The following is a 22,226-nucleotide window of genomic DNA, read 5'->3' as shown; positions in this document are numbered from 1 at the left end:
TTTCATTAACATTACTAAACCTATACTAAGCCGAGACCGATAACAAACGATTTTTTCTAATGGGGATTACAATTAGTGGTTGAAGCGCTTGGACAATCAAACTTAATGAACCAACTAATCAAAATAAATAAAAGTCCCAAAAGTTGGTTAAGTCAACGAATATTACGAAAACGTTATTATAAAACGTTGGAGACTAGTGTAATAACAGCCAAATGCCCCCTCCCTCCCTGAAATGTGGTGTTTTTTTTTGGTGGGGGGGGAGGTTTGTATATAGAGGGAAGATTAGTTAAAGGAAAATTCAAATTCTTACGATTACCCTGATTTTCAGCAACAAAAGCCCGCCAAGTTGAAGGAGGAGGCGTTCTGGTCCAAGAAAAACATCTACGAGCCACACTTCATCAAATCCTTCAAGGATGTCAGAGTTAGGCATGTCAGCAGTAATCAGGTTGGTTTCAAGGATATCAAAGTTAGGCATGTCAGCAGTAATCAGGTTGGTTTCAACGATGTCAGAGTTAGGCATGTCAGCAGTAATCAGGTTAGTTTCCAGGATGTCAGAGTAAGGCATGTCAGCAGTAATCAGGTCAGTTTCAAGGATGTCAGAGTTAGGCATGTCAGCAGTAATCAGGTCGGTTTCAAGGATGTCAGAGTTAGGCATGTCAGCAGTAATCAGGTCAGTTTCAGGGATGTCAGAGTTAGGCATGTCAGCAGTAATCAGTTTAGTTTCAAGGATGTCAGAGTTAGGCATGTCAGCAGTAATCAGGTCAGTTTCAAGGATGTCAGAGTTAGGCATGTCAGCAGTAATCAGGTCGGTTTCAAGGATGTCAGAGTTAGGAATGTCAGCAGTAATCAGGTCAGTTTCAAGGATGTTAGAGTTAGGCATGTAACAGTAATCAGGTCAGTTTCAAGGATGTCAGGGTTAGGCATGTCAGCAGTAATCAGGTCAGTTTCAAGGATGTCAGATTTAGGCATGTCAGCAGTAATCAGGTCGATCACAATGTCTGTCCATGATAATATATCGAGAACAAATATGTTCAGAAGTAGCGCAGCAATAACAAACAAAATTTTATCTTGATGTTGCATGTTAAGAAAATGTTATTTGAATCGAAATGCAGTCAATATTATTAATGATTCTTTAAGGCAAATGAAACTCCATAATGAGTTCTTGTATTAAATACAAGCGGCTATGCCCCTAAGGTCATTTAGGAGCCCTTGAGTGGGATTGGGAAGTCACCCCCCCCCCCCCTTTTACTATAGTTTAAAAAGAAAATTTAAAAATTCTGGGTGGTAATTTTGAGGGTGGTAGTACCCTTCCCAAAAAAGTTATAAAACTTTACTTCCCACGACCTATGAAAATCTACACTGAAAAGCAGAAACTTAAGGTTCTACGGTTAGCGAGATCTTTTGGTACAGACAGACAGAGAGCCTGTTTTCTCTTAAAGATTAAAGTTAATACATATTATCTATTAATAGTAATTTTATTGTACGGTTTTCTAAGGTTTTTTTTCAGTAGCTGCGCTATATGGACGTTATTTTTAGGACGCTTGTCACGTGATTGTTATAGATGAGGAAGGCACAGCTTGGTCTTGGGGCAACAATGAATACGGTCAGCTTGGTCAGGTAAGAGTTGTTCCTATCAATCTCAAATCTTGTAAAAGATTTTCATATTTTTCATATTTTTTTATTATTAAAAAAAATTAAACCCTCGTTTTTTTTGTTGGAAGCTAAATATCTCTAAAATAAGGGTCCGAATGTGTTGAACTTTTTCAGGGAAGCGTTTTTAATGTCTTGGTCTGGTTTTAGACTATTTCCCTGACCTTTACAGCCTTCCTTAAAGGCAAGGGTCAAAGCAACTATCACTGTATATTTTTTTATCTACCCTTGTTATTTTAAGTATTCTATTTTAAGAAATGTACAAAAAAAAACTACGCAAAGGCGTATAAATACGAATCTGTTTAGGGTGATAAGAAGCACCGCCGTATCCCCACTAAGATCCCAGGAACAGGTCCTACGGGCCATATCATTGTTGCTCTTGCCGTCAGCAAAAAGGTAAGAATACATACTTTTGTATTATGGCTTCGAAACCGATTAATATTCGCTGGATTAGAACCGGTTCTAAGCCATACTGAAAAATCATGTATAGCATTTTATTACAGACAAATTTTTCACGAATATTACAAAAATACAAAAATCTTAAAATTATTCCCAGCAAACAAACAATGGTTTTAATCTTAAAATTTTTCATTTTAATATCCGCGGAAAGCTACCTATCAATATTTGTTTAACATTAGGCAATCTTACATATAAGTTGCTTAATACCTACTTTTACATTATTCTAAGTTCAATCAAAAACTTTATCAGTGACATCTTTCTTGGACTTTGAGGATTAGCGCATTTTTTATTTAGAACTGTAAAATTGAATTAATTGCCCATTGTTCCATCCCTGTATCCCTGCTTATTTCAGCATTCTCTGATGTTGACATCTCGTGGTGACGTGTTGGCCTGTGGTGACAATACTGACGGTCAGTGTGCTCAGGGAGAAATGAAGTCGAAGACAGGTAAGTCAACATATTAAAACACAATGATACGATCAGAATATTTACACATAGATATATTGTTTATAATTTTTATAGATTTTTAATTTTAATGCACAAGAAATTTTATATATGTTAGAGACATGATCCAACGTAGAGCACAAAATGAGATAAAATTAAGCATGAGAGAGAAAATATTTTAGTTTTTTATATTCTTTTAAAAAGTGAAAGGGGCATGCTTATATATATATACCTACACCTATTCGCGATTTTTTGGTTAAGCAGATCACTTTTTCTATTTCAATTTTAGATTTAAGTTGGTAAAAATGTTACATTATAATTACCTAGAACTTTTAGACAAGAATCGTTAGTTTTATACCTACATATCTTGAAAATAGTATATTTTGTATCTGTACTTACACTCAAAGTTCTCAGCGGGCACAGCCCCCCTTCTCCTTTTTTTTTTGTTTTTTTTCTTTTAGTGTTGTGTCCTAATCCTGAATGGCTACTCTGTACCCAAAATAATCTCATATAACCTGACCTAAACTCAAACACAAAAAAACATCCTTTAAGGGGGGGGGGGGGTATGCTAGCTTGACTGTGTGTTTTGAGGAAAATCGCTTTTATGTAAATGGAAAAAATACTTACGTAACTTTAAAAAAAATGTACTTTATTAAACTAAAAATCCTTTTAATACTTTTTTAAACAAAGAATAATTTATAACATAACAAGAATAATATCTTCCAGCTTAAAATATGTACTTAACAGTCGTACAAAATAACATTAACAAATATGCAGTACTGCGGTTATTAGAACAAATTAAAGCTAAAAAAAGGTTAAGGTTATTGTTGGCTAGAAAATTGACTCTTAGAAGGTTTTTTTTATAAGGACTATGTTTGTTGAAATAGAAATTACATTTTTAGTATATTTATTTAAAAATTCATTAAGTTGAGTGTCCAAACGTTATAACTAATAGTTATAAACTACAACAAAAGGGGCAATTTTGTCTTATCATCATTGGGATCACAACTAAATGAATAAAAATTTCTAAAATTAATTTTATGTAACACAAAAATATTTCATTGCTACCTACGACTTCAAAAACAACTAAATTAGATAACTTTTCATATTTTATCAAAAATATTTTATAAATTATAAAATATTATATCATACCTACCTAATATTATTTATGAACGTGATCATGGAAAATATTAATTTTTTATTGACAGATTTTTTACATAACTTACCAAGATAAATAGTTTTCTTAATATTTAAAAGCGAAGCTTTTCTATAACAATTGTCCGTAACGGTTAGCTCTTTTTGCTTATTTAGACATGTTAGAATTGTCCTAAAATTAAATCTTTGAATGATGATTCCTATATTTGTTAGGAATGAATTAGAAAGTGTAGCAACTCTACATAGGCGTCCAAGGGCGGGGGGGTAATGGGGCGATTACCCCCCCAAACGATTTTGGGGGTGCAAAAATTTTTTCATTTACCCCCCCCCCCCCCCCCCCATTTAAAATTTACCCCTACCCTGTGGGTGCCGTAGGCACCCCCAACCATTTAGGAGGGTGTATTTACCCCCCCCCAAAACAATTTTGGGGGGGTAAATACATTATTAATACTATATATTTAATAAAATTTAAATTAACCCCCCCCAAAAAACAATTTTACCCCGGGGGTAAATTTTGGGGGGGGGGGGGTAAACTAAATTTTCCCCTGCCAACAGATTTCAGGGGGGGGTAATTACCCCCCCCCCCCCCCAAGCAAATTTTATCCCCGGGGTAAAAATTTTTGGGGGGGTAAAAAAAATTTGCGACGCGCTTCGCGCGCCATTTTACCCCCCCCCCCTAAAAATTTTTTACCCCCCCAAACTAAAAAGCTAGGACGCCCCTGCAACTCTATAATCGTTACCAGAAAGTCCGTTTGTCCGATTTTTGGAAAACTGATTACTATTACAACAAGATACAATGTTATAAGAAAAGCATATTATTCTTTTTTAGTCAATGTTCGTTTGTCCTACCGTTTTTGAGCTTCGCTTTTTAAGAATGGTGTCATCCTTGAATTGCTTACATTTTTGTTGGGTAGCTACTCTTACCCTATGTCTGTATGTATGTATGTATACTCTAAAGGGATAGTTTCATGAAATGCATTTTAACTTAATTTAGTGAACCGCGTATTTTTTGCTAGTTAATGGGTTAAACTATATTTATATGGCATATATTTAAAAGAATTTAAATTTTTTTACCACGTAGTTTTGAAAATATCAAGACTTGAAAATCGTCTTTTTGTGATATATGCAATTTGAAAAGATTTTCAAGTCTTGATATTTTAAAAACTACGTGGTAAAAAATTGAAATTCTTTCAAATATATGCCATATAAATGTAGTTTAACCAATTAACCAGGAAAAAATATGCGGTTCACTAAATTAAGTTCAAATGCCTTTCGTGAAACTACCCCTTTCTGTTTTCTATGACCAACTAGACCATGGATGTTATACAGGAATTTGTTGATGGTTACTTATCGCCTCGCATTATAGACAGCTTTCCTAAATACTAAAATGCGAAATTAAAACCAGCTTTGTTACTCTTGAGGGGCCGAAAACCCGTCGTTGCAAAACTGGTATTATTGTTATGTTTTTAATTCGTATATTAGTGGAAAATGTCTATAATACAATGCTTATTTTTCAGTATGGCTGAGGTTCTAATCCAGTGGATATTAATCGGTTTCGAAGTCATACTAAGTCATACCGTCATCCTAATCCTTAATGATTTGTATTTAGCTTTACATTTAAAATTTAGGATTTAATATTCTCCGCTTTCTAGAATTATTAGTTGTTGTTTTCATAAAACGTGAATGCTTAATTAAAGAATAGTTCTCTCTCGCATCGTATTATAAGCATCTTTCCGCGGATATAAAAACGTACAATGAGATAAAAACCAGTTTTTTAGCCCCGAAATGCCGAGAGCACGGGCTAAAAAAATTTGATAAGATTTTTTTACGTACAGGGACGATTCATTATGCAAGGGTAAAAAAATTCTACTAAAATTATAAAATTTTAAGTTCAAAAACTTTCCTGGACCAGTTTAAAGCTTTACTGCGCTGAAAGGAATACAATATCGGTCCAGCGGTTAGCGTGATCCTAAACAACAGACAAACAGACATTTACTGGAAATATTTTTCAGTCTGGCTCAAAACCGGTTTCAAATCTGCGGATACGAATTGGATTCGGAGCCATACTGGAATTTGATTTTCTTATTTTTGACTGAATTTTACATAACTTTTTTTTCATAAATACTTAGATTAGAACTAATTTTGAAGTTAAATAGATTTTTCTTTGATTAGTTCTTTTAAAAACTTATTTATATAATTGTAAATTTATTGTGTACTAGATGAGTAAAACGTGTTTTCTTTATGGTCGAAATTTTTCTACTTATCTTTTTATAAAATTATAAGGATGCATGTTATTCTAGCTTAAGGCCTAGCCGCTAGAATGATATGGTTTAGTAAAGCTTCTTATAGGTCCGGAAAAGTTTTATACTATTGTAGGTAGGGTTCACAATCCGAATCCGCGATCCACAATTGAAATTGCGGATTCGGATTGTTAATTTTTATTGTAAAGGTATTTTATTGTTTCTTAACTACAAGTAAAATGGTGGGTAACATCAATTTTTTTTTATATTTTATTTTCACTAGCTTTTCATGCTTATTTTGGGTTAGGTTAGGTAAAGTAGGGGTTAATAGTTTTTAAGGTTTAAAAAGACCTTTAAAAATATTGGTAGAATCCGCAATCCACTATCCGAAAAATCGCAATCCGCAAAAAAATCAAGAATCCGCATTCCGGTTTTTTTTCTTCGGCGGATTTTTGTAATAATCCGAATCCGACCCAAAAATTTGACGGATTGCCATCCCTAATTTTAGAAAAGTGTACCTTCGCCCTTCCAAGAGAAATCGTCATTCAAAACCTTCCCCCTTCAAAAAAAATGTATAACGGAGGGTCGACTTTACCATGTCCTACCTTCCTTATGTTTTCCTAGAGGCCTCTAATGGCGAAGTCGTTAGTCTAGATAACTCTGTAATTACCTAATATTTTCATTTATCGTATTCATTCGAATCCGGTGGATAGGAACCGGTTCTCATTTATACGAAAAAAAACTATGTCTAGCATCGTATTATATCCAGCTTTCTACGAATATAAAAATGTACAATCACAAGATTAAAACCAGTTTTTTAGCCGGTGCCTTCGGCACCTCGGGACTAAAAAAACTAGTTTTAATCTCATAATTGTACATTCTATATCCGCGGAAAGCCGTTTATAATACGATGCGAGAAATAACTATTATTGTTTCTGAGCAACCTTTGGACAATTTGACATTGTTTATAACATTTACATCTCTCTGTATTATATCAACAACTAGCGGCTACGCTCCTGTTAAGGAGAACCCGATCGGTTCAGCGGGTAGCGAGATCCTTCGTTACAGACAAACAGACAAACATCCTGTTACTTTAGTATAAGGATAAATGTATAAATATAGATGTATAACCAGGCAACCATTTTTCTGAATTGGGGACCTTTTTGTCTGCTAGCAAATTGCTTTCTGATCTTTTGTAGCAACTTGGCTGTGTTAATATTCCCGACGATATTGGTTGATTTTCAAAGACCCAATTGAAAATCGGCACTGGGTCCTCTGGTTGGGATATACAGTGTTTTAACCCCTTCCCCTTCTATTTTTTACTCTAATATATTAATATTTTATACGAGAAGACTTTTTCAATTGTTCCTATTGAGATGATAATTTTATTTCAACAGGAATAAGTTGAGAAATGTTAAATGAAAACTTTTTGTCGAGTTACAATTTTATTTTATTATATAAAATAAGGGATGGGTAAAATAATTCTTATAAACGGATAAGAATAGGAATAAAAAAATTTATATTTTTTAACTATTTAACATGTCAATGATTATTTTAAATATTTCAAAAATTTACCTGAAGTTTCTATTTACAGGCGTATGTAAGGGGGGGTGTACAATGTACATGCCACCTGGCAAAATTAAAGGTGGTTGATATACACCCCTTAGGGTTACATAAAAAAAACAGCTTCAATAGGTACAAATTTTCATGAGGATATTAGACCACCCCTAGGAGCTCAGACCCTGCGGGGCTCCTCTCCTTAACTTTACCAATCCTAAAAAGTTCATTAGTTAAATCGTAAATATTGTGTAATCTTTCTCTTTGTTCCCTTGTAAAAAGGATTATGTACCTTTTCAATCACAGCTAGGATTATATTTCCAGTATGGCTTCGTATTCGATTGATGTCAGCTAGATTAGAACCGGTTCTCAGCCACTCTGAAAAATTATGTAAAGCATCGTATTACAGAAATTTACAACGAGTATTATATTAAAAAATAGTTAAATTCATGTGAGCCAGTTTTGTTAGCCCGGCCCATCGAGTCTAACATAACTGGTTTGATCTTATAATTTTTTATTTTTTATCATCCACGGAAAGCTATCTATAATACGATGCGATAAATAACTATTCTTTGTTATGTGAACTTCACTCGACTTTTTATTGTGAATTTAAAAAAAAAGTTACATAACAAAAAGACAGTTCAACTTATGTAAACCAAAATTTACTTTAATATCGTTTAATTTAACTTAATCCAGCCACGATTGTTTCAATGTTGTAAGCGTAGCAACTCTACAAACACATAAAATATTATGATTGATGTTTACTTAATGTACTTTTGAATTCAACAAAGTATTTTACAGCTTTAAAAGATTATGATTACTTTAAAAGCAAGGCTTTTCTACAATAAGGGTCTGTTAGTCAGTCCTTATCGGTAAAGCTCTGATAGTTAATTTAGGAATGTAAGAATTGTCCTATTTATGTTAAATAATGATTCTTAAAACAGATAATACAATTAACAAATAGTAGCAACATAGAGGCGTTACCATAAAGTCCGTAAGACCATTTTCAACATGTGAAGTTATGCCATAATTTTACTAATTGTCTTGTATAAATATCAAATATAGAATTACTTGTCAAGTGTAATTAGTAAGATTAGCATGGTAAATTAACAACAAATATACCTACACTAAGAGAAAATTTTGGATCAGGTGCAGAATACGGTAAAACGTTCCTGGTGACTATTATCTCCAAAAATTCTAAGAACTTTAACAACGGTGTAACGTATAGATTATGCTTAAAAAAAAAAAAATTTTATCCAACAAAAGAAGACTTACAAATAATTTGGTCATTACTCCATAATGCACAGGTATATCGCAGTGAACATAAATGCGCGAAAAAGTCTTATTTTACGTGTTTTTCTTTAGTGAAGCTTTTTTCTATGCATCATTGGATCTTGGCTATTCCAGATTAATTATAGACCTTTTTGTGTGCGGGTATGTCATGCACATTCAGCCGTTTTGCAGCTAGCAGCCATTGAAGTTTATAGATTATTTTATATAATCGTTATCAGGAACATTTTACCGTGAAGTGCACTAGATCCCAAAATTTTTAATCTATCTCATTGGTGTACCTACAAAGTGTTGCGAAATTTTTAAGATGGGCTGTTAAATAGCGTTAATTTTAACCAAAGAATCTACCAATTAAATAAATTTTCGTTGATTTACAATATTTTAAATATTTTATTTATATTCTATTTCCTAATAATTGGTTACTTTTTATAAACACTTACTTTTACTCAAGTCTTAGCAGGAAATAAGGACTAAATCATTTTGGTACCCAAAGTTTCATAAAGACGTTTTGTCATTCGTTTGATTTCAATTTTATTGGTTGGTTCAAACTGACAGTGTCCAATCTTTTCAACCAATTATTTTAATCTTTAGATGCGTCAATGAAATTTTCACAAAGGGAAAGGTAGGTTGCGGGTATAATCCGTAAAAGTGTGTGTTTTAAGGCTTAAAAATAGTAGTAGAACAATAACATTAACTAAATATGTGTATTTCTTATTGAAAAGAACTATAGACAACAATTTTTTTTAATTTAAAAAGTTAATATAAATTTTTATCGTTCTACTACTGTTTTCAACTTTAAACACACACAACCTTTACGGATTTTACCCGCAACCTACTTTTTCCTTTCTTGTTAATGGTTTTTAATGATCCCTTAAAATCCCTGATTATGATATATTGGAGAGAAAGATGAGACAAAGAGAGAAATGAGAAATAGGTAGAGGGAAAGATAGAGACAGAGAGATAGAGAGATACCTGCCATTTATAATTTGTCTCTCATGAGGCTTTATCACACATGACATTAATTTAATTCTACTAAATTTCTTCAGACACGGACATACAGCATCATACACAGCGGGGATAGGAACAATAATTCTTAACTGGACTGTAAATTATACTGGTACCCAAAGTTTTATAACCACGTAATCTCATCGTTGGCTCAAATATTTTGGGTACTTTTATTGAATTTTGGGTATTATCCTCTTAGAAATAATATTTTTTTTAATATTGATAATTTGAGTACCCACCCCCCCCCCCTCCCCCTCGACAGAGAACTATGAACTCTGGCCGCAGCGCTCGGCTCCCTAGCCTGCCTAGCCGCAGCGCTCGGCCCCCTTGCCTGCCTAGCCGCAGCGTTCGGCTCCCTAGCCTAAAACCTAACCTAACCTAAAATAGTTGTTCGTCGGTAGTCGGGGGGGGGGGGGGGTGGGGGGTGCACAAAATTGAAAAAAAAGTTTCTAAGAGGATAATGCCGAATTTTGATTAAGAAATGGGTAGGTTTCTGGTGAAATCCGTAAAGGTTATGTGTTATAAGTAAAAAACAGTATTAGAAAGATAAAATTTATGTTATGCAAAGCTCCTAGAGGCTGGAGGCGAAGCCGCTAGTTACTTTATATAACCTGAATGTTTTTAAAGAAAGTTTTATTTCAGTTGAAGTGGCCAAGGGAAGAAAGGAGGAGCTTGAGCAGAGTTCTGTGAAGGAAGTGTTGGAACCCACACCAATCAACTACAGTGGTCCTCCTGTTATCAAGGTACATATTTTTGTCAAGGGTACCATCCACCCCCCTACCATAACCCAAGAGAAATTTTCCCTTAACCTCCCCCCTTCCCCCTCGGGGTGTATATTCTGCAAATTTGACCCTGCTGAGGGGTGGAGGGGGGGTTAATAAAATAAAAATATATTGTTGGGGGGGAAAAAATGAAAAAAATTAAGAGAACTGAAAGCATTTTTCTCTATTTTTCTTCCCTCTTTGGGAGTGGGATAATATGAATAAAATAAAGAGTTTTGAAAATATTTTTCCATTTTATCCCCTTCCTTGATGGAAAAAAAACTAGGAGGGAAAAAAATTTAAAAATTGCAGCTGGGGGAAAAAATCAACCTTGTGCAGAATAGACACCCCTGCCCCCCCCCAAAAAAAAAAAAAAATACTTTTTCTTCTAAAAACTAAATTGAAAATGGGGGGGGGGGAGGTAATAATCTACAGTGGTCCTTCAGTTATCAAGATGCATATTAAAATCTTGCTAATCCTTAAATAAAAGTAATAGAATGTCTGTCTTTCTCTGTGTAATGAAGGATTCGCTAATGGCTAAAGGTTCTTCTTTACAGTTTGGCTTCACATAGATCCTGGGAAGGTTTATAACTATTTTGGTGGAGGATACCAACTCCTTCTCCCCCGTAAAAATCTTAAACTAAATTGAAAATTAGCGTTGGGGGGGTCGACTTTGCCCACATTAATTGCCCAGTAAAGCCACCTTTAAAAGAACACCCCGCGGTATTTTTGCTTAATTCAGATAAAGTTATTTTAGAAATATTCAAAATAAATTTATTCTTTGTCTAAATCTGGAAAAAGTCAAATTAATGTGTTTTTATTGGACTCAAATGAACTATTTGAGCAGTTATGTGAAAGATAAGGCATAAATCTATTTATAGAATCTATAAAACCCGTAATTATACACCTATATTATTTGATAGAAGTTTCATTGGAGAAACATAAAGGTTTTTAGAAGAATAGCTAGAAAGGGTATAAAGGTTATTCTTGAAGGTGTTGATATTAATGATTTTTTGTTATGTTCTGGGCTTTAAACCCTTTATTTTTACCATTTCAAAGCTTTCCAATAAGATATCTAACCTTTTTGTACTATGAATTTTTTTTGATATTTCAGATTTGAATTAGTTTTTGTTTAGATATCCGCTGGAATGGACTTCAGTATGCTCCTGGATGTTGAAGGTGTTGTCTGGACTTTCGGATCTCAGGTATTTAGGATTTTACACCAACGATTGAGAGTGTTAAAAAGTAACTTTAGATGCCAGTTTGGGGGTGCGTAATGACATCTGAACTTAAACAGTGAGCAAAATGGTTTAAATATTGAGCTAGATTCTTGAAAATTGGTACATAATCTTAGTCCTATAGGTACTACATCTAATGTAAAAAAAAATCTAAATTTTTTATTAGAGTCCAATTTTTCCTCTTTTCAAGATACATTATTATATGAAAGTAAAAGATATATGCAACACCTTTCCTAACATGGCATGACCCTGTCCAGATTTTGTATTGTGTCTTTGAAAATCAGCGATATAAGATAAAATAAAGGGGGGGGGGGGGGAAATGTGGTGACTCGTCACACGACATACCAGCAATTTTATTTTGGGTGCTACTCCCTTAGTTTTAGAGATAATTGGATGAAATCTTTTGGGCTGGGTCACTAATTACCCCAACTATTGGTATCTTTAAAAAAAAACGGCGGCGGGACCGCCGCTCCCGCCGCCCTCCGCCATTTTCCGCCGCCACCAAAAAAATTTTTTTATTGCATTTCTCGCCGAATTAGGCAATTTGGAATCATTTGAGACCATGTTATTTTTTTCAAAAATTTTTCCCCTTACAAGCAATCCTGCGGGGGGACTTTATGAAGGTATATCTTAAATAAAGTATGCTACTCCCTTAGTTTTAGAGATAATTGGATGAAATCTTTTTGATTGTGTCACTAAGGGGGGGGGGGGGGGAAGTTTTGACACTTTCGCTTACTCCGTGATTATTGGGCTAGGTATTAAAGTTAGACTATAGGTTATTTGGGATAAAAGTTTACTTTTGGTTAGTACTTCACGGATTTTTAATAATTTTTTGGGTAACCCCCCCCCCCCCTAGCCCCCCGGGGCTCAAAATCCCCCTAAAAATGAACCTAACATTAATTTTCTCAGGAACCATTTGACCAAAAGAGATGATTTCTTAAACTTAAGCTTTTATGCTTATAAACTAACTTCTGATTTAGAAGTCACCCCCCTGCCACCAACCCCTAGCCCTCCGGGGCTCAAAAAAACTCTAAAAATGAACCTAACCTTAATTTTCTCAGGAACCATTTGACCAACAGAGATGATTTCTTAAACTTAAGCTTTTATGCTTATAAACTAACTTCTAGTTTAGAAGTCAACCCCCTGCCGCCAACCCCTAGCCCTCCGGGGCTCAAAAAAACCCTAAAAATGAACCTAACCTTAATTTTCTCAGGAACCATTTGACCAACAGAGATGATTTCTTAAACTTAAGCTTTTATGCTTATAAACTAACTTCTGATTTAGAAGTCACCCCCCTGCCACCAACCCCTAGCCCTCCGGGGCTCAAAAAAACCCTAAAAATGAACCTAACCTTAATTTTCTCAGGAACCATTTGACCAACAGAGATGATTTCTTAAACTTAAGCTTTTATGCTTATAAACTAACTTCTAGTTTACAAGTCATCCCCCTGCCGCCAACCCCTACCCCTCCGGGGCTCAAAAAACCCCTAAAAATTAACCTAACCTTATTTTTCTCAGGAACCATTTGACCAATAGAGATGATTTCTTAAACTTAAGCTTTTATGCTTATAAACTAAGTTTAAGTTTAGAAGTTGCCCCCCTGCCGCCAACCCCTAGCCCCCCAGGGCTCAAAAAACCCTAAGAATGAACCTAACCTTAATAAAAATTTCTTATTTGAAGATTTAGAGGTACACTTATTAAACCAAATATGCTTCTTTTTAGATGTTATTGACATATCTGCTGAAAAAAATAGAATTGGCCTCCAGGTTCAGGTGCTACAGGCCTCCAGGTACACTCTGGAGACAGGTAAAAATTAAAATTTCTTATTTGAAGGTTTAGAGGTACACTTATTAAACCAAATATGCATCTTTTTGGATATTATTGACATATCTGCTAAAAAAAATTAGAAGCGGTCTCCAGGTTCAGTTGCTGCAGGCCTCCAGGTCAACTCTCGACAGGTGAAAATTAAAAATTCTTATTTTAAGAGTTAGAGGTACACTTACTAAACCAAATATGCTTCTTTTTGGATGTTATTGACATATCTGCTGAAAAATTGTACTAACTTGGATGGAGAATCTGTAGCTTTGGATGACATCTGGATAAGATCAACCCCTCTGAATTAAATTCTTAAAATGACTCCACTTTCATCTAGACTTTATAATCTGAATCATATCAAAAACGCTTGCCCCATTTTGAGTATCTGTAATATTACATCTGAGACATAATTATACTTTAAAAAGCATACCTAAACATTATAAAATAGACATTTTAGGTCTGTCTAGAAGGCTCCTAGAGGACACCTTGAGCCTGAATGGAGCACAACTTTCTCTAAATTCAAAAAATACAATTTGTTTAATTTTCCCTAACCAGCAATCACCTGGAGGTCACCTAGACACTGCCTAGAACACATATCTTTAAATAAGAACTTTTAATTTTTACCTGTCTCCAGAGTGGACCTGGAGGCCTGCAGCACCTGAACCTGGAGGCCAATTCTAATTTTTTCAGGAGATATGTCAATAACATCCAAAAAGATGCATATTTGGTTTAATAAGTTTACCTCTAATTCTTCAAAAAAGAAATTTTAATTTTTACCTGTCTCCAGAGTGGACCTGGAGGCCTGCAGCACCTGAACCTGGAGGCCGATTCTAATTTTTTCAGCAGATATGTCAATAACATCCAAAAAGATGCATATTTGGTTTAATAAGTGTACCTCTAAACCATAAAATAAGAAATTTAAATTTTTACCTGTCTCCTGAGTGGACCTGGAGGCCTGCAGCACCTGAATCTGGAGGCCGATTCTAATTTTTTTAGGAGATATGTCAATAACATCCAAAAATAAGCATATTTGGTCTAATAAGTGTACCTCTAACTCTACAAATAAGAAATTTAAATTAAGGTTAGGTTCATTTTTAGGGTTTTTTTGAGCCCCGGGGGGCTAGGGGTTGGTGGCAGGGGGCTGACTTGTAAACTAGAAGTTAGTTTATAAGCATAAAAGCTTAAGTTTAAGAAATCAACTCTGTTGGTCAAATGGTTCCTGAGAAAATTAAGGTTAGGTTCATATTTAGGGTTTTTTTGAGCCCCGGAGGGCTAGGGGTTGGCGGCAGGGGGGTGACTTCTAAACTAGAAGTTAGTTTATAAGCATAAAAGCTTAAGTTTAAAAAATCATCTTTGTTGGTCAAATGGTTCCTGAGAAAATTCAGGTTAGGTTCATTTTTAGAGTTTTTTGAGCCCCGGAGGGCTAGGGGTTGGCGGCAGGGGGGTGACTTCTAAACTAGAAGTTAGTTTATAAGCATAAAAGCTTAAGTTTAAGAAATCATCTTGTTGGTCAAATGGTTGCTGAGAAAATTAAGGTTAGGTTCATTTTAGAGTTTTTTTGAGCCCCGGAGGGCTAGGGGTTGGTGTCAGGGGATGACTTGTAAACTAGAAGTTAGTTTATAAGCATAAAAGCTTAAGTTTAAGAAATCATCTCTGTTGGTCAAATGGTTCCTGAGAAAATTAAGGTTAGGTTCATTTTTAGGGTTTTTTTGAGCCCCGGAGGGCTAGGGGTTGGTGGCAGGGGGGTGACTTCTAAATCAGAAGTTAGTTTATAAGCATAAAAGCTTAAGTTTAAGAAATCATCTCTTGGTCAAATGGTTCCTGAGAAAATAAAGGTTAGGTTCATTTTTAGGGGGATTTTGAGCCCCGGGGGGCTAGGGGGTGGGGTTATCCAAAAAATTATTAAAAATCCGTGAAGTACTAACCAAAAGTAAACTTTTATCCCAAATAACCTATAGTCTAACTTTAATACCTAGCCCAATAATCACGGAGTAAGCGAAAGTGTCAAAACTTCCCCCCCCCCCCTTACCCCAAGTTTTGGTATCTTTCAAAAAAAACAGTCCCGCCGGCCGCCGCCGTTTTCCGCCGCCACCAAAAAAAAATTTTTATTGCAATTTGGAATCATTTGAAGCCATGTTATTTTTTTCAAAAATTTTTCCCCTTACAAGCAACCCTGCGGGGGGACTTAGTCATTTTTTTCAAATTCTCGTTTATGAAGGTATATCTTAAATACAGTATGCTACTCCCTTAGTTTTAGAGATAATTGGATGAAATCTTTTTGATTGTGTCACTAATTACCCCAAGTTTTGGTATCTTTCAAAAAAAACGGCAGCAGCACCGCCGCTCCTGCCGTTTTCCGCCGCCACGAAAAAAAATTTTTTTATTGCATTTCTCGCCGAATTAGGCAATTTTGAATCATATGAAACCATAATATTTTTTCAAATTTTTTTTTGGGGCCGTGGCGGAAAACGGCGGCGGCGGATGGAGGGAGCAAGGTTGCTTGTAAGGGGAAATTTTTGAAAAAAATAACTTGGTCTTATATTATTCCAAATTGCCTTATTCGGCGAGAAATGCAATAATTTTTGTTTTTTGGTGGCGGCGAAAAACGGCGGCGGACGGCGGGAGCGGCGGTCCCGCCGCCATTTTTGATTCAAATATTTTTTTACTGACCTACCTAAAAAGATTTTGTTTCGATATCTTTAAAAGCACAGGAGTAGCACTGAATTTAAGATATACCTTGATAAACGAGAATTTGAAAAAAATGAATTAGTCGGCGGCGGATGGAGGGAGCAAGGTTGCTTGTAAGGGGAAATTTTTGAAAAAAATAACTTGGTCTTATATTATTCCAAATTGCCTAATTCGGCGAGAAATGCAATAATTTTTGTTTTTTTGGTGGCGGCGGAAAACGGCGGCGGCCGGCGGGAGCGGCGGTCCCGCCGCTGTTTTTTTTTAAGATACCAAAACTTGGGGTAATTAGTGACACAATCAAAAAGATTTCATCCAATTATCCCCAAAAAAAGCAAAATCCAGGCACACCTTCAAGTGGTAAGTACATTTATACCTAAACTGTAAAATAAAATATTTTCCCCTCTAAAGAGTGTTTTTGAATAAACAGGTGATGTGTTGAATCTAAGATATACCTTGATAAACGAGAATTTGAAAAAAATGACTAAGTCCCCCCGCAGGGTTGCTTGTAAGGGGAAAAAATTTTGAAAAAAATAACATGGTCTCAAATGATTCCAAATTGCCTAATTCGGCGAGAAATGCAATAAAATTTTTTTTTTGGTGGCGGCGGGAGCGGTGGTCCCGCCGCCGTTTTTTTTTTAAAGATACCAATAGTTGGGGTAATTAGTGACCCAGCCCAAAAGATTTCATCCAATTATCTCTAAAACTAAGGGAGTAGCACCCAAAATAAAATTGCTGGTATGTCGTGTGACGAGTCACCACATTTCCCCCCCCCCCCCCCTTTACTTATTGTCCTAATAATAACCAAATAGGTTATAGATAATTTGCCAAATCTATAACCCATGTACCTTTCCCTACTTAAGGACAAATAAGAGGTATTTATTCTGATTTAATTGATTGTGCAATATTTCAGGAGTATGGAAAGTGTGGAACAGGTTCTGATGGTTCATACAACTCCCAGGAGGCTAAGGTATTTAGAATTAATAGCGCAGCTACACTAAAATTAGGGAATCATGATAAGTTCTGTAAGATCTAATGCAATGGTAATACAATTAATTTAACCAAAGCAGTGCAGTTGCATTTTTATGCCATTTGGTGAAATACACTTATGTAAAAATTTGAAACACTTTGGACATGCTATATGCCCGATAATTTAACTTTTAAATTATTAAGCCCCCCTTATGGAGGTCAAAATATCAAAAAATCTTAGAGATCAATGAAAAACCACCAATTTTGAGAATTATTTAGTTTTTTTAAGGTTATTTACATGAAATTTAGATTTTATTCATTCTTACTAGGATATATAACTTCATTTTGTTTATATATGTATTTTTAGTTTCACTTTTTCCTAAAATATTTTGGTTATGTCTGTAAAGGTCCTTTACAGTTTGAAGCTAAAAGTCTTGAAAAGAAAAACAGCAAAAATAAAATAAGTCTATGACTTATGATTCAAAAATTCAATAGAAAAGACGGCAATGGACGATATATTGTTGTACATCCCCAATGATGATACACAAAATTACCACTTCTGTAGATTATAATTGGTGGTTGAAACGTTGGGACACTCAATCTAATGAACCAGCCAAAAAAATTCGATTAAAGTCCCCAAAGTTGTTAACAACGAATAAGAAAACCTTTATATAAAACTTTTGGGAATAGTGCAATAAAACAGCTAAAGTCCCCTCCCTCCCTGTATAAAGGTTTTTTTTTTTTTTTATTGCAACTATCTCGTAATCAATGATTAAATGGTACTTAGAATTCGAATTTCGATCTGAAATTTTTCATGAGTAATGCTTGGTAGGTCTATTTTCCCTAAATCGAATAAAAAGTCATACCAAGAATTATTAATGCAAAATTTCAGATCGAAATTCGAATTCTAAGTGCCATTTAATCATTGATTACGAGATGGTTGCATTAACCCCCCCCCCCCCACCCTTGGATCATTTAATAATGAAATTTTTTTCTTAATTTTTTTTCATTTTTATAGGAACACCTCTATTATAAGAAAATTAATTCCTTCTCTAGCTTATACTAGTCATCAGTATAAAATCCTCAAAGAAGTTGTATCAACTTTTTTGCTTTTTATTTAAGATAGCTAGCCGGTTCTTTCAGTAAGTAGTAGATGTAAAATTTTTCATAGAATTCAGATATGCAATCGATTTTTTTGTAGACCTCTTATTTTTTAAGTAATTTAAGTTTTTTAAAAAAATAATTAAGTCGGTTTTAAGGTACTAAAACGCAACAAAATAAAAGAAGAAAATGGCCAGTATGAACAAAAATAGTAAGATCTTTAATTTGACACCTTACTTTTAAAATTCTGTTGAGTAATTATTGAAAAAATCTATTTTTTTAACCTCGGTTTAATAAAAACTTTAGACCTAAATATTTTCTCAAACAGACAAAAAAAACATGGGTTCATATATACCTTTAGAATCAGAAAAATATTACGAATCTACTCTAAGCAAAATTGAAAAAGTTTTATAAAACTATTATAAAAAAATAAGTTTATTTTAAGAATCATAATTTTCGGCTTTAAAGGGTTAGCTTGAACCAAACCTGAACAAAACCTAAACAAAAGACAATGCAATGTTGCAGATATTTTTTAAACACAAGAAACAATAATGTATTTTTAACTGCATTGTTTTAAAGTTTATAAACAGACTGATGCATATTTGTTCATAATTTTTCATTCTTTACATGTTCTTTAATATCACTATATTTATTGTAGTATCTATTGTATATAATGTATGAACGTTCTCCTTTTTTTCTGGCAATTCTATAGGTTAGTTTTATAGATTAAGCTTCCCGATTCGTCATTTTTTGCGATTTGTGATTGGCTAGTTTAGTAGTTACAATTCTTAAAATAAACTTTTTATTTTTTCTATTTTTTATTACATTTTTTTTAAACTTTTTCAATTTCGCTTAGAATGGATTCATATTATTTTTCTCATTCTAATGGTATATATGAACCCATATTTTTTATGTCTGTATAAGAAAATATTTAGGTCTAAAGTTTTTATTAAACCGAGGTTAAAAAAATAGATTTTTTCAATAATTACTCAACAGAATTTTAAAAGTAAGGTGTCAAATTAAAGATCTTACTATTTTTGTTCATACTGGCCATTTTCTTCTTTTATTTTGTTGCGTTTTAGTACCTTAAAACCGACTTAATTATTTTTTTAAAAACTTAAATTACTTAAAAAATAAGAGGTCTACAAAAAAACCGATTGCATATCTGAATTCTATGAAAAATTTTACATCTACTACTTACTGAAAGAACCGGCTAGCTATCTTAAATAAAAAGCAAAAAAGTTGATACAACTTCTTTGATAGCTTAGTGATTTTTTTAAAACTTCGTGCTGATTCAGAACAGTTTTAGTACATATCACCACTAAATCAGGGGTGTTAAGGGATAAGACAATGGAGGATGAATTGATATTCATACCCAATAAGGATTAATAATATTGCTTATGATATAGATTAAAATTAGTGGTTGAGATGTTTGGACACTACTAGTTTTGAAATTAACCAATCAAAAAGTAACCATAGTTTTAGAGTCAACAAAAAAGACGTGTTTACAAAAATTTGGATATTTTGTCAGTTATTTGTCAATATATATTTTTTTCTGTTATAAACTCCCTTCTCTTAAACGTATTCTTGTTTAGTATATTTAGTAATTCTAGGGAAATAAAATTTAAAATTAAAAGCTTTTTTACCTATCACAAAAGAACTATTTTAATTACGTTACAATAGAACCTTTAATGAGAAAGGGACAATTTCTTTCATCTAGAAGATAACCATGGAGGGGGCGGGTGTGACACTTTTAACCAGAACTAAAAGTCAAAGGAACTCAACTTAAACAAAGAGTTACAGCACTGAAATTTGGCACAGCAGTGTCTTTAAAGAGGAACAATGTTTAACTGTGAAGAAACGGCGGCGGAACTGCCGCTATCGACGAGAACTACCGTTTTGAGGGAAATGATGTCATAGATGATTTGAAATTGTCTAATTTGGCGTAAAAGACAAATAAATTACGGCTGGAAACGACATTTTTCGGCGATAGCGGCGGTTTTGCCGCCGTTTCTTTACAGTTCTACATTGCATCTCTTTAAAGCAACTGGCATGCTAAATTTCAGTGCTAAAACTCTAAATTAGTTTTGATTTCAAAAAGTGTCACACTTGCCTCCTCATTTTTAAAGTAAGAGTTGCAATACTATCATAGGGGTGAAGCCTAAAAGGATGTGGGGGGGTGGTGTGTTAAACTCGCCGATTCGGGGATTTATTCCGAGAAACGTTCTGTTTAGTAACTTATTTAGTGGACACAATAGTTAATTAACTAAAGGATATTTCCATGATTGGTATTTAACAAGTTTAGATACTAAATTATGTTGTAGGGATGGCAATTCGTCAAATTCTAACAAGATTCCGTCCAAAAAAAAGGCTGATTCCCGCGGATTCCGGATTCTGATTTTTGGCGGATTCGGATTCCGGATTCTAGCAATATTTTAAAAGGCTTTTTTTTGAATTGAAAAATTTAAGTGCTACATATGTCCTACATCAGTAGCACACAGACAACGGAGGCGAGCAGACGTCTTCATGTGTTTCCTGTGAAGATTGAATTTTTTTTCAATCTTACCCTTACAGTCAGCTTATTGCAAACATGGGTTGAAAATGTATGGGTACCCAAACCAATTCGTGTGTTGTGAACATTTACCATCAAACAAAAAAAAAAATCTGCAATATACAACAAAAACAGTGAAGCCACCTTTTTTTGGCCTGCAAAAAAATTCCTTCAAATAAAGCTTGTTTGTAAGATGATATTATCATCCCCCTGCCTCCTTTCATCCCCAAGATACAAGGTGACCCAAGCTAACCGCTGCGCTGTACAACACCCCAAACATTCACAATGGGAATTTCTAGGAACTAAACAAATTATGCTGAGGATACAGATTTGTTGGATGCTACTCATTATTTATCCTCTGGCTACTACTCAGGCTATTGGTGTCTGCCATTAATTAAAATGAGTAAAAGGCATCCTTTATTGGATGTATTGCGTCGGGCTGCAGACGACATGTTATCGTTTCTGGCATCTTCAATTTAAATTTTCCGCCAAAATAGTATGACAGATGAAAACAGCATTGTACAAACTGTAAATAGAAACAATAGCAAAGCAATGGTTTATACATCTTCAATCAATGTTTCAATTTAGTGACAATTTATCTAAGATATTGAGTAGAAACTAGGGTAAGGGGGGGGAAGTTTCGGTAAGGGGCTATTCTCGGTAATTTCGACCTACCTTCATTAAATGACCTTTTTCTCCATGTTCCTTTCAAATGACAGAAAAAACATAAAAGCAAATTTGTTCCTTATTAAATTGCCTACAAAAAAGTATAAAATGAATTTTTTGTGAGATGAATATTAAGGGTACTTATTGGGTCTCAAAGTCGGACGAAAATTTTTTTTTTTCCAAAAATTTTTTAGTAGGTGTGTAAAGATCGACCTACACAAAAATTGGTAAGACCTAGAGCTGATCTGAAAAACTTTTTGAACTAGAAATTGCCTGCTTTTTCCAAATCCGTTGAGAGCTTTAAAATCGGGTTAATATTTTTTTCAAAAATGACCAAAGTTGGCGCCGGGGGAAAAATCGGTAATTTCAAAAGAAATTAAAATTCAACTTTTAAGGTCATGTTTTCATGTTTTCTTTTGTCAAATCTATTATTCCATATGGACTTTTTAAGAATTAGGCCTAAAAATGAATAGAACAGATAAAAAACAAAAACAAAATTAATTTTATTTTTTGAATCAAAATTTTGCGAGGAAAAAATCAAAATTTCTGGTCCTTTGAAAAAAAAATATTTTTGACATAGGAGGAATAGTCCGATCTTTATGATTTTTTTTGTGGTTAATCCCAATCACCTATACTAATTAT

General features: G+C 34.1%; 2 protein-coding genes across 2 annotated transcripts in view; one reads left to right on the top strand and one right to left on the bottom strand.

Moving 5' to 3' along the window:
• The window catches only part of Hacd2 (3-hydroxyacyl-CoA dehydratase 2), a 148,118-nt gene that overhangs the window by 48,466 nt on the left and 77,426 nt on the right, over positions 1 to 22,226 (bottom strand). The window lies entirely within an intron of this gene.
• The window catches only part of LOC145334813 (protein RCC2 homolog), a 73,879-nt gene that overhangs the window by 478 nt on the left and 51,175 nt on the right, over positions 1 to 22,226 (top strand). Inside the window, exons 2-8 of the mRNA XM_080180435.1 lie at positions 329 to 445; positions 1,537 to 1,617; positions 1,957 to 2,046; positions 2,462 to 2,555; positions 10,442 to 10,542; positions 11,697 to 11,765; positions 17,211 to 17,267. Coding sequence (XP_080036561.1) covers positions 329 to 445; positions 1,537 to 1,617; positions 1,957 to 2,046; positions 2,462 to 2,555; positions 10,442 to 10,542; positions 11,697 to 11,765; positions 17,211 to 17,267 — 609 coding nt within the window. The remainder of the gene's footprint in view (positions 1 to 328; positions 446 to 1,536; positions 1,618 to 1,956; positions 2,047 to 2,461; positions 2,556 to 10,441; positions 10,543 to 11,696; positions 11,766 to 17,210; positions 17,268 to 22,226) is intronic.

The sequence above is a fragment of the Acartia tonsa genome, chromosome 12, assembly GCF_053477335.1.
Source record: "Acartia tonsa isolate MP-2025a chromosome 12, ASM5347733v1, whole genome shotgun sequence".
In the NCBI taxonomy this organism is placed as follows: domain Eukaryota; kingdom Metazoa; phylum Arthropoda; class Copepoda; order Calanoida; family Acartiidae; genus Acartia; species Acartia tonsa.
This window is presented reverse-complemented; position numbering and strand designations above follow the sequence as displayed.